The 13,950-nt window shown below is 40.5% G+C and overlaps 2 protein-coding genes across 3 annotated transcripts; both read left to right on the top strand.

The window, feature by feature from the left end:
* Positions 1-1,663: 1,663 nt before the first annotated feature.
* On the top strand, positions 1,664-9,017 carry LOC117488790 (zinc finger protein 26-like). The gene is made up of 5 exons (XM_034137894.1): positions 1,664-2,060; positions 3,231-3,608; positions 4,130-4,251; positions 6,581-6,641; positions 7,041-9,017. The coding sequence occupies exons 2-5, from the start codon at positions 3,308-3,310 to the stop codon at positions 8,318-8,320; spliced, it is 1,764 nt and encodes a 587-aa protein (XP_033993785.1). The 5' UTR covers positions 1,664-2,060; positions 3,231-3,307; the 3' UTR covers positions 8,321-9,017.
* A 474-nt stretch (positions 9,018-9,491) lies between these two features.
* Positions 9,492-13,309, top strand: LOC117488797 (zinc finger protein 629-like). Of its 2 annotated transcripts, none has more exons than XM_034137917.1 (4): positions 9,492-10,404; positions 11,149-11,267; positions 11,800-11,917; positions 12,245-13,309. In XM_034137917.1, the coding sequence occupies exons 1-4, from the start codon at positions 10,170-10,172 to the stop codon at positions 13,210-13,212; spliced, it is 1,440 nt and encodes a 479-aa protein (XP_033993808.1). In that variant the 5' UTR covers positions 9,492-10,169; the 3' UTR covers positions 13,213-13,309. The 2 variants fall into 2 exon arrangements, with proteins under 2 accessions (XP_033993808.1, XP_033993799.1); XM_034137908.1 differs by having other exon boundaries at positions 11,776-11,917.
* Positions 13,310-13,950: the final 641 nt, after the last annotated feature.

The following is a 13,950-nucleotide window of genomic DNA, read 5'->3' as shown; positions in this document are numbered from 1 at the left end:
TACTCCGGTGTGAACGCGGCTATTGTGGTGATAGTGAGGGTAGTCAATCGTTTTGTTGACAAGACAGTAGTGACGGCCATCTTGGTGACGTGTGTTGTTCTGTGAGACCAGAGATGTAGTTCATTGAGCGTTTCACACAAACAAATGTGTTACTTCACAGTTTTACGACACATTTTTTTTTTTTGACTTGCAAAATTATCTTTTAAATTGACAAACATCATATGTGTAATTCGTGGCACAATTCAAACGGGATCGAAAGATAATCTTTCTCTCTCCATTGACTTCAATACATAATTTTTCCGAAATAAGGTCCCATGGAGGTCCACCGGAAGGGGAAGGACTTCGCCACTCTGAGTCCAAGGTTGCATTCGAATAGTCCATTTAGCTTAGGAACCTTCCTAACGGAGTGAAATGACCCGGAAGTCCCTCAGTGGCAGCCATGATAAGTGCCGTTCGAATTCTCTAAATTAAAAGGAAAGGAGGTTTCAAACTTCCTTTATAACCTCCTTTAGCTTAGGAACCACTGGACCTCCCTAACCGAAAGGAGAGGAGAAAATGCTGCCCCACAATGCCTTGCGGCCGCGGCATTTGCCGTCACCCAACAGTCGGCCGTCCACGGAAACAACCGATTATGAACGAGAAATGATATCATGAAAGTTACGGTGCTTATTAAGCATTTTAAAACGTATGTGGTAAGTTGCCAAAGTGCTTTGTTTTGAACGTTCATCAGTATTATAATCAAAAAGAGAAATATGAACGTTAGTTTTGACTGAAATGATCAAATAAAGTCAACATTTCACAGTCTTTACTGAGCTGTGTGGGGTTTGTTCAACTTTTAAAAGATGTTTGAATGGTGATATACACAGTGATAGATGTTAAGGACTAACGGTTATAATAAATACATTTGTATTGATTTTAAGATCTTTTCATACAATCATACGTATTGGGATCATTTGTATTAATGAGGACCGGAGGGAGAGGGTGACGAGCATAAGTTTCACTTTCCTTTTTTATTTCAATTCCAACTTTGGTCATGAAGAATATGTTTCTCTGTTGTCCCCGTTCATAAAGCATACAACAACAGCATCAGAGCACGGTGCAGAGTCTCTAGATGAGTTTACAGTAGTCCCTCGTTCTTATTAAACATCCATGTTGTAGTCCGCTGTATAGAAAACTGTAGTTCCCATCTATGTATATACTCGCATTTTAGACTCTGTTACTAACTGTATATCTGTAGACTTGGTATGTCTTAAATGTCCGGTTAGGATGTATTAGAACGAAATCTAAAATGAAAATTGTAAATAAGCCATCTGTATGTAAAAAACCACCTGTATGTAAATTGTAAATAAGCCATCTGTATGTCAAATATGTCTTATATGTCTTAAATGATATGATGAATTGGAAATGGGGGACCCTGATGTAAACAAGACGAAAGTCTTTCTCTGGTCTGCATCCCCTTAACAATTGTATGTTTTGAGCTGTACTGTACTGTACCCAATATACAAGCTGTTAATAAACTTTTCAATCAATCAATCAATCCATAGTTTCCCCATAGCAGCAGGCGCACATTTATGACCTCTGCTGGCGCATCATAAACACGTCGGATAGTGAAAGTGCAGTCGGATTCTCTAAAGTACCGCAGTCTCTTCTCCTAAATCCTTTTGAATTCTCCTATCCACTATCCCTTAACCCCATGACGTTTCACTCCGAGGTCAAGGAATAGACGATAGGGTTAGAATTTAGGAGCTGTTTTTTTGGAGTATTCGAACGCAACCCAACTCCAAACATGTTTTTTATTTTCCTTTAGTGACGTAGTTCCGACGTAACCTTTCTTTCCCGCCTGGGAATGTGGAGTGAAAATGGCGTATGGTTATCTCCCCGTGTGGTTGGTAACATACACTGGTTAGTACAAGTCTACTCACTATCAAGAAACAACTACATTACGCATTTAGCTGTCAGTGGATGAGGCGGTGTTCACTGTTGCTGTCGTGTGGTTTTCGGAGGTTCGGACCCGGTAAATCACCGCAGAAAGGCGGCAGGAGCTCCCCTCTTCCCGAACCGTGAGTATCTCATTTGTCCGCCATGAGGATTTGATATACACGTTTAACTTGCTTGTAACCCATTTTGGCTTTCCTTTTTGTTACAACGCCTAGTTGTGTTTATTCAAAAGACATGTGTGGATTTCAGAAGCCTATCTTTTGTCGAAAGGAATAACTGTGTAGTTAGTAATTCAAGAACATGGCGTAGCCTACTGGCTGCAATGTGGTTCAAAAAAGATTACGTGCTTGTTATTCTAATATGTGTTTGGTAAATCATCCGAGGTTTCTTCTTAAACCACTTGCGAAAGTATTGTCAAACCCGTTTGTTTTGCATAAACCTAGATTGAGGCGTTTTAACGACAACACATGGCGCTGTTTCCTGACGGTCCTTTCAATGCTAGCATGGGTTTGTTTTGTATCCAAACCGTTACAGTACCGTTATGTGTTTCGGTGGAAACATTTCCCCATCATATGATTAAAACACTTTCATTTGGTGGGCATTCCACACTTAATCACCATCTGACAGTCTTGCACCAGCAATGTAGTACAAGTTCTGACAAGGTTACAACAGAAAAGCAATCACTTTGTACAGGAAAAGACATAAGAAAGGGAAGGTTAGTCAATCAAATTCTACATTACAGGCTATTGAAGCTCGGTGGCTAGACGGGGGTTAAGTATAAACATGTTAATTATAACAGGTAACATCCGTATGATGATTTTCCTGGCAGTGGTCAATATGACACCCAGTTTGTTGAAAGCTTCAGAACATTTAGTAGAAAATCAAAGTTATAATGACATGATATATATATAATTATATATATATATAATTAAATAATTAAAAGAGACTTATGATACATTTCAATGAAAGTCACCTATGCCCGGGTACTTCATGCTTCAAAGCTATGAGGCAGTTGTGTTGCTGTGAAAGGAAGAGTTTCTTCCCCTTGGTTTTAGAGCCCAGAGCCCGCAAATATACACCATGCTAAACTGACCAAATGTATATTGTTTTTATAGAAATGTATTCTAATGTGTCCTGTTTGGTTTTGTTTTACTGTACCCTTTTTAGTTGCAGATTTGTATACATTCAAACCAAAGGAACATTTCTGCACGCATTAAGTAAACAAATGTATGGGTTGTTCAATTTCATAACATTTTTTAATTGTAACCTGATCTCTTGTATATCTGTTTTAGGGGGAGTGTAAAAGGAGCAGTACAGAATCACTCAAGGATCTAGGACATCTGTAGCCTGTTTCCAGCTTTCTTCAAAGATGTCTGACCTGATAAGAGGGTTCAGGGCCCAGCTGACCATGAGCATGGACTCCAACCTGAGGAGAGCTGTGTTTGAAATAATGATGATCTTTGAGAACAGTCTACATGAGTATCAGATGGAGCTGGGGCATAAAGGAGAGGAAGTTGCTCAACTTAAAATGAAGTTGCAGAGAGCAGAGATCAGGTTGACTGAAATTGAGTGTGTCGGCAGCAGAGGAACAGAGGTGAAGAAAGGAGGAACTGAAGATGTTGTGAACGCCCCTAAACCAACAGATGATGTTCCTGAGATTGATTTTGAAGGTAATGTGTTCAAATGAGGTGAATAACTTGCCAAAATAGGCTGCTTTCTACTGTAAAAGAGACATTTTTTGATTTAATATATTTTTGGAGGGTTACCATTGCAGAGTGAAAGGCATTACAGTGTTTCCCCTAGGATGGAGTCATAGCAGCGGTGCTAAGGCACGCGGGCCCAGCAAATTGTGAGCGTCGAGCACGTGGATTCTTTTAGTGTGTGCGAAGTGCGCCCCGCCAATATGTTTCTATGTGTCTGCCAGCACAAGGAAGGCTCTTGAGGCCTAGTACATACAGTGGCAATGTCTCAAGATTTAGCAAAATACACCTTTTATTGAACATACAGTAAAGGTGCCGCTGCTATTTGTATATAGGGGAAACACTGCATTAAACTTTAAGTACAGTACCGAGTATAGGTTGCAAGTTTATGTGAGGGAAGGAAAAGCCTTTTATCTTTTGCATGTACTTAATAATCACAATATTGCACGACATATTCTAACCATATTTGTCTTATACATGTTTTTGTGCAGTACCTGATGACTGGTGTGCTCCCCTGGCCTGTGAGACCGTAACCAGGGAAGAATATGTATGTCCCAGCGTAAGACTGCGCCGGCTGTCCATTCCTCTGTCGCAGATTTCCATCAAGCAGGAGGTGTGTAACTGAAGGGCAGATCTGGAGGGGGAGTATTTAAATTTACAATTGGGAACCAGTTAAGAAAAAGACAACCTGAAAAAGTTATGTTGAGGAAGGAAATAGGCTAACTGTTGTCCGCAGACGCTGTTGTTGTTCAGTGTGGATTTTGATTGATATTGATAACATGTTTCTAAATCTTACAGCCAGCAACACAACATTTACTTAGGAACTCCTTTTTAATATTTTCCTTTTTTACGGTAGCCAAGCTTATAAAAAAGCTTCTGTGCAGATTCTATGGTATAAATTGGATACATCCAATATGTGATGAAATGATTGGAGCAAAGAACACGAGGAGCACACAGAAGAGCTTTGAGTTGATGTCAGACACTGGAGATTTATTGGAAGCTACGGCCAGAGAATTGACATATTTACAATTATACATATAATGACACATCCTCTGCCCAACTAACTCTGAATTCCTCATGCTCTCCTCAATATTTAACTATTCCTAAGATAATAATCAGCATTCGATAACCAGTCAAAGCCAGCTTCGCCCCTAGCATAGAATGATCGGCTCCAGGGAGCTATCCACCTGATAAGATAGACTCCAGGAGTGGAGTGCGTAAGCTGGGCGTAACTCTACGTCCGACGTAGAACCGAAGGTTAAGACCAAACTAAAGTTATGACTAGTGCACCACTTAGACTTAAGCCCTGTATGCGTTGCGCCCGGGTGTAACTTTTACGCCTAGTATGGAGCAGGCGTTAATCGGAAAGACAGACTAGTATCCATAGTAACGTTAAACAGGCAAGAAGGAAAATAACGATGGCAGTGCGTCTTGTTTACATGTTTAACAACGAAAGGGCATTAAGAAGAGAGAGTCGTCCTTGATCGAACAAACCCACTGGACATCTATTCAGTGAGCTGATAGAGAGGTTTCGTTTCGGCAGACAAGCCCTTTTTGATTTAATCGAGGAGATCTCCCCTCAACTACAGCACGGATCAGACAGAAACGCTGCGCTCTCCCCAACCTTGCAGGTGCTGATTGCGCTCAGATTTTACGCGAACGGGGCCTTTCAAAAATACTGTGGGAGACATGATTAATGTTCATCGCACAACTGCATGTCGGGCTATTAGACAAGTTTCCTTGGCTCTCCAGCGCCGTCTTAGGAATTATATTCACTTACCAACACAAGAAGAAGCAGCAAAATCCTCCTGGCATCCGTGAAGATATCGGTGGACGACTTACCCGCAATCACATAATAAACAACCTATAGCCCTGTATATTTGTAACGCTGTTTTTTGCAATTGCATTTCAATAAGCTCCCATTGTGACCACATATTTTCATTAAGCCGTTTTATAGCCTATTTTATTAAAAAAACACACAAGAACATTAAATAACAACATTTGGAGAACTAACATGAAATTGAGATAAAAAAACAAGTACAACAAATATGATTAGAGAATGGTGAATGACACATTGTCTTCTTCAGTGATTCTTTGCTGATTCTTAAGAATTATAATTTCGAGTCTTAATTTCTCCTCCAGCTCAATTTTGTCATGTTCCACTCTCAGTTTTGCGGTCTCCACCTCCACACGAACGATCTCTTTCTCCACCAGTTCACGCTGTAGCTCTGTAAAATCCCTATTTATTTTTCGGGGTGTGGGCGTCATTTTTCTCTTTTGGTTTCCGTTATCCATGACTTCGTTATCCAAGTCTTCGCTTGCTCTGAATGGAGGAGTTCGAGTGTTAAATTATGTAGATGTGTGTTGCTTGGCAACAAACTGTTTTGCGTGTATTCACGTGGACGCGCATCTTAAGACCAGGCGCAGCTACGACCGAGACTAGTCAGGCTTGGTGCACTCGGTGTAAATTTGAATCACTAAGTCGGACGTAGCTAAGCCCGACGTTAGAGTTAAGACCTACTTTCTCATCCTGCTCTCTGACACTGTGCTTGGTCCTGTTATTATCTAAAGAAGAGATTGTTTTATGAATGTTTTGGGCTTGCTGAATCAACTACCAGGGTCATACCAATACACAGCTGTGGAGAAAGAATGTTAAAGCTCTATGGCCTAGAGAGGAGGAGAGGGAATAAATAAGAAGACTATAGAACTAAAACTAAATGGGCATATAGAAAATTCTATACCACAGTTATCACATGTTTTATAAAGAGCTACAATATTCACAAAGGTATTGAAAGTCTCAAAACATTCAAAGTTCATCTCATTACTTGCTGCGTTTGAAGACATAGCTCTGCATGTTCCTAATTATTTTTGAACTTGTTTTTCTTTTGCATTGTTAATCCCTGAAGATATAACCAACAAAATACTACTTATCTTTGTTTTAGGTGGATCAGCGTGACATTGACTCCAACCAGCGAGCAAAGGGTGTCAGGAGATCCAGGAGAGGTTTGTGTCATTTTTCAATTGTGCTTTTATTCATTTGTGCTGTAAATTATACTTGTCAGAATTTAGATGTTTGCATTCACTGATACCGATTTTATGTTTTCAAAGGCTCTCTTTGTTAATAGGAATTGTTTCTTTGTAAATTTGCGAAAAATCGAATGCTCTGTAAGCCATAAATTGATAGTACTTGGTTTACAAAAATCATGTGCAAGTTAAAGTTTATCCGCCCTCTAGCTTTATACATTCTAGCTTCTAGGACAATGGTTCTAATAAGATGTGTTGCTGTAAATTGTATCTGCTTTCAATGCTGGCATTACAAATTCTCTTTTCTTCCACTTTTTTAGTGTGGTGTAATCGTGTCACCTCTGCTTTTTCATTCAGTTTACTATTTTCTTTTTACAGGTTCCTTAATAAATAAGAAAACCACGCAGGACAAAACCATACCAACACATGACCAAGGAACTCAACATCCAACACAGAGAAACGACATAAAACAATTGCTCTCAGGCATAAAGCAGGTGCATACTGACACAACAATCGGTACAAGTCTAAGCAAAGGGGGGATAAAGGGAAAAAAGCAAAAACATACAAAGAAGAGCAAAGGAGAAGAAAATAAAATCGTTAAAAGTGAGTCTACAGAAAAGGAGATTGTAAAAAATCGCGGGGAAAAAAAGTACTCCTGCAGGTATTGTAAGAAGGGATTTGACACAATGTTTGGCCGAAGTGTGCATATACGATCACACAAGAAATGCAAAGGTTGCAAAAGAGAGTTCCCATCTCCAAGTGCTCTAAAGTTGCATAAACCATCCTGCATAAAACTCAAGAAGTTGTTGGCAAAAAAAGATCGATCCACTAACCCTCCAAAACCTGAGTCTTTAGGTGAAGAAAACCTGACTGCACAACAGGTCATCATTAAAAAAGAAAGCACAGCTTCCTCTAGCAGGCCAAGTGAATCTTCTACTCAGAATAATAAGGGCAACAAAAAGATAACCTGTGTACACTGCAACAAAACATGTCGTACTAGTTTGAATCTAGAGGAGCATTTGTGTGTTCATGCTGGTGAAAAGAAATTCCCTTGCAGCATGTGTTCGAAGCCATTCCAGAGTAAAAAGGCACTCCGAGAACACAAACGGAAAATGCACAAAGAACAAAACATTTCCAGTGAGACAAATGAAAGCAATGCATGGACCATGCCTTTGGAGAATATGGACGATATTTCTGTGGAGTTGAAGTCTCCAGAAAAAGAAAAAAGTCATGCAAACAACCATGAAGATGTTCAGAGGGATAACATTCCAGACACAAGCCCAAGTTTAATATGGGAAACAATGGGCACACGCTCCCCTGAGGGCTTCATCTGCCGGTTGTGCCTGAAGCCCTTTACAGACACACACGGGCTGATTGAGCACTTTCCCACCCACACAGGAGAGAAGCCCTTTCAATGTAACGTTTGTTCTGAAAGGTTTAGTAATAGAGCACAGCTAGGCGGGCACGAGAAAATGTGTTGGAGGAGACGCAAGTGTTCAAAGTGCATGAAAACGTTTCCCTCAATAGCTAGGTGCAATAAGCATGTCTTGATCTGTGGGAGAGATCATACTTGTTCCTGTGAGGTTTGTGGGAAAAGTTTCGTCCATAGAGCATGCCTCAGGAACCATATGGAGAGGTTACATAATACGCCAGTATAAAGTTAGCATCACCTGTCTGTGGACATTGAAACGCTGGATGTTGTCATTCATGATCAAGGATGACCTGCATTTAATCTTTTGTAGGTTTTGTTTTTGAGAGTGATACGATCACTATATAACTCATACTAACCATGTTGGTATTCACCATCACAAGTTCATTGTCACACATTGTGTAATTTCATACTAGAGCAAAAAACGGTCTCACCAAGTTTTGTTCAATGTGTCTTTTTAAGTATTTTTTACTGTGTGCCTTATTCGCGATTTTGATGTGTTGTATGAAGTTCAAGCAGAATTGGAAAACATTGTTTAAACACTCTTATTGCCTCAATAGTTTCTGGTAATGTTTTTAGTTGTTTAGACAAAACCTTTGCACTCAGCTTTGCAATTTTTAAGTGAATTTGCAGGACACATTTTTAATCTTTCTTGTTACCTGACAGATATGTAAGAAGATTACACTGACTTCAACGTTATAGATATTTTATCCCGTGCTTGAGTCCTGAAAAAAACAATGATTTTAAATATATATTTAACATTTGTAACTGTTTGAATCTCTTGTATTTTTGGGTTGTATTCATTGTTAATATTGACATGGTGGGAGATCTTCCGCGACTATTGCTTTTTATGTTCTTAAAGTTATTACAAGTGTTGCTATCTATGACCATTGTCAGCAATAACCTATTAAAATATTTACTGTATACCTTGACTTGCATATTTTTTAGCAATAACAACGAGATAGTTGTACTACTTCGTCACTGAACTTTTTATTTTAATCATTTCGATTTTAGTGTATATTTTCAAAGACAACATGAAAGACAGCGATACAAGGACAAGGCTCACATAAAAAACAACAGAACAATAAAATACCATAAGGGGTTACAAAGTCAATTTCATTTTATGCATGCACATGGTCTTGTATCATGAATTACTCTATAACATAGATACACTTTCATTATTATTATTTTTACCCGTTTCTAAATGTATTCTTTATATTAGTCTTTCTAAGGGGAGCAGCCGAGTTGTTTTCAGTCCAGGAATTCATCACTGAACAATTGAAGTGTTTTTCTGTATATAATTGACATTTATTTTTGGCTCTTTGATTTCTGCAGTACCTGAATCCTCATATTTGTTATCGCGAGACTTGCTGCAACCATCACATAACAGATATATCAACCTGCTAGTTGGTTGGACGCCGAGTCGCTGCATCGTTTCATGGATTTAATTTATGCCAGATAAGCTATTTGGTCGCTTTCTGTTGAGATACATTGCAGAGTCGACCAGCTTCTTTGGTTGTTTCCATTGCCGGTAAACAGTTAGCTAGAGTAGTAGCTTGAACTAGCACCTGGACTATACACAGGATAGCACTGGTTACGCTTCGTTGGCTCCCTTGTTTACACGTTAGCTTGTTAGCTTCCTTACTGTATTGCTTGTTTACAACAGCATGTTTCTTGTAGCTATTTAAAATTGTAATTGTGTTAATGCTCATCGACTAAACAAACCGGCTTACTGCATTGCACCACGTTGTTTGTCATCACTGCTTTAGCGTTAGCTCAACAAATAAAGCCTGGACACCATTTTCATCTTTATTGAAATATCGAAAACAGCCGTACAGCAGATTTTTAATAACAATCAGATTGCACTATAAAAGCAACTTGCTGCCATATATTAATAATAGAAATGGCCTAGGTACTTAGCATGGCAACATTGTGTGGCGGTTCATAGTTCCAGGGTAGAGGAGTGCACATCGCTGTAGACACATCGTCCTCGACTGTCACTGGAGGCAAACCATTGAATAAAACCTTGGTGTCAATCCCTCACTGACATTAAAACATCCTCCCTGAAACAAAGCACAATGGAGACGGTGAGGAGTGCTTTCCACGCTCAGCTGGCCACCGTCATGGACTCCCTGCTGGCTGCTGCTGTCTGCGAGATCGCCAAGATCTTTGAGAGCAGCCTGTGTGAGCAGCAGGCGGGGCTAGCGCAGAAAACTGAGGAGATCTCCATCCTCAGAGGCAGGCTGGAGAAAGTGGAGAGGAGGCGTAAGGGTGGAGGGAGCGAGGAATGGGAGCAGACCCCCAACGGATCAGGTAATACAGCTCACATGGTATTTAAGAATTTCATAAAAACTTACTTGGGTCAGAAAAATACTAATGAAAGTGGACAGTGCACTGGTAGAGTGGTATCATCTTGTAACCAAGTCTGTATGTCAAACCATTCCATTTTTTTGTAATGTATAGCTGGTGAAATAATTAAGTAAACTACAGTTAATCAAGTACTGTACTGATGGACAATTTGGAGGTACTTGTTATTATCTTGCGTGTTTCAAGATGCATACTTCTTTTCCACTACACCTCAGAGGGGAATACCAACTTTTGTCTGAAATAACAACTGGAAGATTGTTAATACAAAATATAATCAATTTATAACATGTTGATGATGCTTTATCATTCAAGATTATTAAGCTATCCAGAAGTATATAAAGTAATTGAGCTCCACCTTTACTAGCTGCAGCAATTCAGGTCAAAAAGCCATTAATGCATCAACAATAATTGTAATATAATAATGGATGATTCTGAAATGGGCCATTTCGCATATAGAGTAGCCTTTGATGCACATTTCTTTGTAATATTGGTTAAGTAAAACTTTGGATGCACTTTAATAGAGTATTTTACACTATAGTGTTACTACTTTACCTAAGGACAAGATGTTGGTGCTTCTTCTAAATATTCGTATCCTTTGCATTGTTGCAGGGGGATAAGCCCCAATTGTAATCAAGTTATCATCCCTGTCACTTAACTGATGCACTGACCACCTACACTTTTCTTACACAGGACTAAATGTGGGAAAGGATTTGTCTTCTCATTTGGACCCAGTGGAAAGACTCAGTCAGAGCCTCAGAGGGATGAAAGAAGAGGTCACAGGCCAGGATGGAGCTTCAGTAAAACATGAGGTCAGACCCTGTCCTCAATGATTTAAAAGTAGGATGTCCTAAAAATTGAAGTTGAAGGTGGGGTAGGTAAGTTTGAGAAACCGGCTCGAGATACACTTTTTGTTATATTCCATGGAATGCTCTTAACATCCCGATAGCAATGAATATTTTAAGTGCTTTGACAAAAAATCCATAAAAAAAATTCATCTGTGGAAGCCGTAGTACTGTAAAAAGCACGACCAATCATTTTAGACGGCCCGGCTAAAATAACTGGATGGCCTACCTGCCTGTCAGCCTTCCATCTGTGCACAAACTTATCTCGTGCCCTCATTGGTCATGTGCGTGTTCGTGTGTGTTGGAGGAGGGGCTCTGTAAGGAAGTGGCAGATTTGTTCCGGCTGTGTATTTTCAAATTTTAGCGCACTCGAGCCGGTTTCTCCAAAATTACCTACCCCACCTTTAAGAAGCTATTATGATATCTGCACCCCGAATAAAGTGACATTTGTTTTTGGCTTTTCGGTGTCTTACAGATCTGTGTTGCTTATTGTTCACAGCGTGCTGGATCACAACCTACAGTGGGGTCTGTGGCAGTCCAAGTCCCAGAGGTAACGCTTGCTGCTGGAGAACAGAGGAAGACACATACCCTGTCTGCTACACAAGCCAAGGCTAAATGTAAGATCAGAACTACTTTGTTCCTATGAGGAACATTAGGTATACATTAGGTCTATACATTACAGTTGCTCGTATTCTGGAATATAATTTATTAGTAAGAAATAAGTATGTTAAATATTTGTGTTATGCTACCATACGTAACACTAATAAATATGGAAACATTTAAATAAAAAAAGATGTATATAACAAATCTATAACAACAGTGTAAATGATAATAATGCTGAAAATGTGTTAATGTATAAATCAAAAAATGCTTGGTTGAGTATTGAACAGTTTAATTATAATTCTACACGGTAGTGACCATACCCTTCTTCCTAATCCCTGCAGTGTCTCACTGGGATCAGGGCGGTGCAGATCACAGATCTGTCCGGGATCAAGCCTCCACCCCTTTCCTCTCCATCTCCCAGAGCGGACGTTGCTCCCCCAGGCCTGACCCTGGGCTAGCTCAACCAGGGGAGTGGTTACCAGGGCTGGACGGCACCAAAGGTGGGGGGTCCGGTCTGGAGAACCTGCAGGCCGAAGGCACCAACTGCTCTGGTCCAGCTGGCAGCAGTGCCGGCACAGACACACTCTGCTTCAGACAGGGTTTTGGCTCTGACGAGACCAGCAACGAAGACGACGATAGCTCCTTCCCTTTTCTGGACCAGGAGCCTGAGAACCACATCTCCCCTCAGAACTCTGTGCAGGGCCAGGGGGCACGGCAGGTTCAGCCTCAAGCCCCACCTGGGGAATCTCCATGGAGACCCAGAGATGACAGGGGAGGGAGAGGCCCCGTCAATCACACACGGCGGGTTTCAACTTTTGGCAATAGAGACCCTCTCCGAACACAGTCCAATTCCCAGTCGCTGGCTCTGCGACACACTCTCAGCCATCCTCCAGCTCCTGCTGCAGCGAATGGACGGCCGTACACCTGCCCATACTGCACCAAGTGCTTCACCTACCCCTCTCACCAGCGCAGACACCTTTTACGCCACACAGGAGTAAGACTGCATCCTTGTCAGTTTTGTGACAAGAGTTTCCTCACCCCCTCTGAGCTGACTGTGCACACTCGCACACACACAGGGGAGCGGCCTTTCGGCTGCGCCCAGTGCGGGAAACGTTTTGCCCGCAGTGGGAACCTGAGAGCCCACCAACGGGACGTTCACATGGGGAAGAGACCCTTTGCTTGCACAGAGTGTGGGAAGAGATTTGCCCACAGAGGGAACCTGAGGGTGCACAATCACAGAGTCCACCAAGGAGACCCCTACTACATGGACGAACAGCAGGAGCCCGAAATAGCCCCTAATCCCATTTGAAAACGTTTAAAAAGTGATGGCTCTGCACTTTATTTTCTTCTTTCACAGTTGCCTATCTGCCTATTTCCCCATTCAAGGATTCGTTTTTTTCATACTTGATGTGAAGTAAAAAAAAAAAAAGCACCATCAAATTGTATTATATTTATTTAATACATGCTCAAAATACATCTTGAGTGTCTTTATTTTATTTTATGATTCAATCTCATAATTATGGGTCACACTCAAAAGGAAAGCTTTGTATTAAATGGATGGATATAATCATCCATGAAAATATGATGAAATATTATCTATTGATGTAAAGAAAAAACCTTCTCAAAGATGACACAATCTTACAATGATGCTTTTCTTGTCATTGAAAAGTAACTATACAGACCCAAGCACCTGTTCATTACGAACTGAATGATCTACAAAATAATGTTTTTCACACAGCTAATAAAGAAAGTATAGTTGGTATTAGATTTAGACACGTGGCATGCAAACGTAGGATAGCATGTCTGTTCCTTCAAAATGGTGCTTACTTTATGTATGCCCATCTCCTCAAACTTTGATGTGGTGTAAAATGGAAAGTTCATGTTGTTAAAGAAGAACTCAGCTATAGTTTCCCATCCTGTTCTTGCAAAGTGAAATAAAATATTGTACGTATGTCAAATATTGCCTTGTTCAGTACCATCTACTGTTGTTGCACCATTATTTTCCAGACACCAGGGGGCAGGGTCAACATACAAAGGATGCCCCGAA

Source organism: Trematomus bernacchii, unplaced genomic scaffold, assembly GCF_902827165.1.
Source record: "Trematomus bernacchii unplaced genomic scaffold, fTreBer1.1, whole genome shotgun sequence".
NCBI lineage: Eukaryota > Metazoa > Chordata > Actinopteri > Perciformes > Nototheniidae > Trematomus > Trematomus bernacchii.
This window is presented reverse-complemented; position numbering and strand designations above follow the sequence as displayed.

Coding starts and splice junctions, on each gene's coding strand:
- LOC117488790 (XM_034137894.1), top strand. CDS start 3,308: ATGTCTGACCTGATAAGAGGGTTCAGGGCCCAGCTGACCATGAGCATG. Junction 3,609..4,129: donor TCCTGAGATTGATTTTGAAG/GTAATGTGTTCA, acceptor GTTTTTGTGCAG/TACCTGATGACTGGTGTGCT. Junction 4,252..6,580: donor AGATTTCCATCAAGCAGGAG/GTGTGTAACTGA, acceptor TCTTTGTTTTAG/GTGGATCAGCGTGACATTGA.
- LOC117488797 (XM_034137908.1), top strand. CDS start 10,170: ATGGAGACGGTGAGGAGTGCTTTCCACGCTCAGCTGGCCACCGTCATG. Junction 10,405..11,148: donor GCAGACCCCCAACGGATCAG/GTAATACAGCTC, acceptor TTTCTTACACAG/GACTAAATGTGGGAAAGGAT. Junction 11,268..11,775: donor GAGCTTCAGTAAAACATGAG/GTCAGACCCTGT, acceptor GGTGTCTTACAG/ATCTGTGTTGCTTATTGTTC.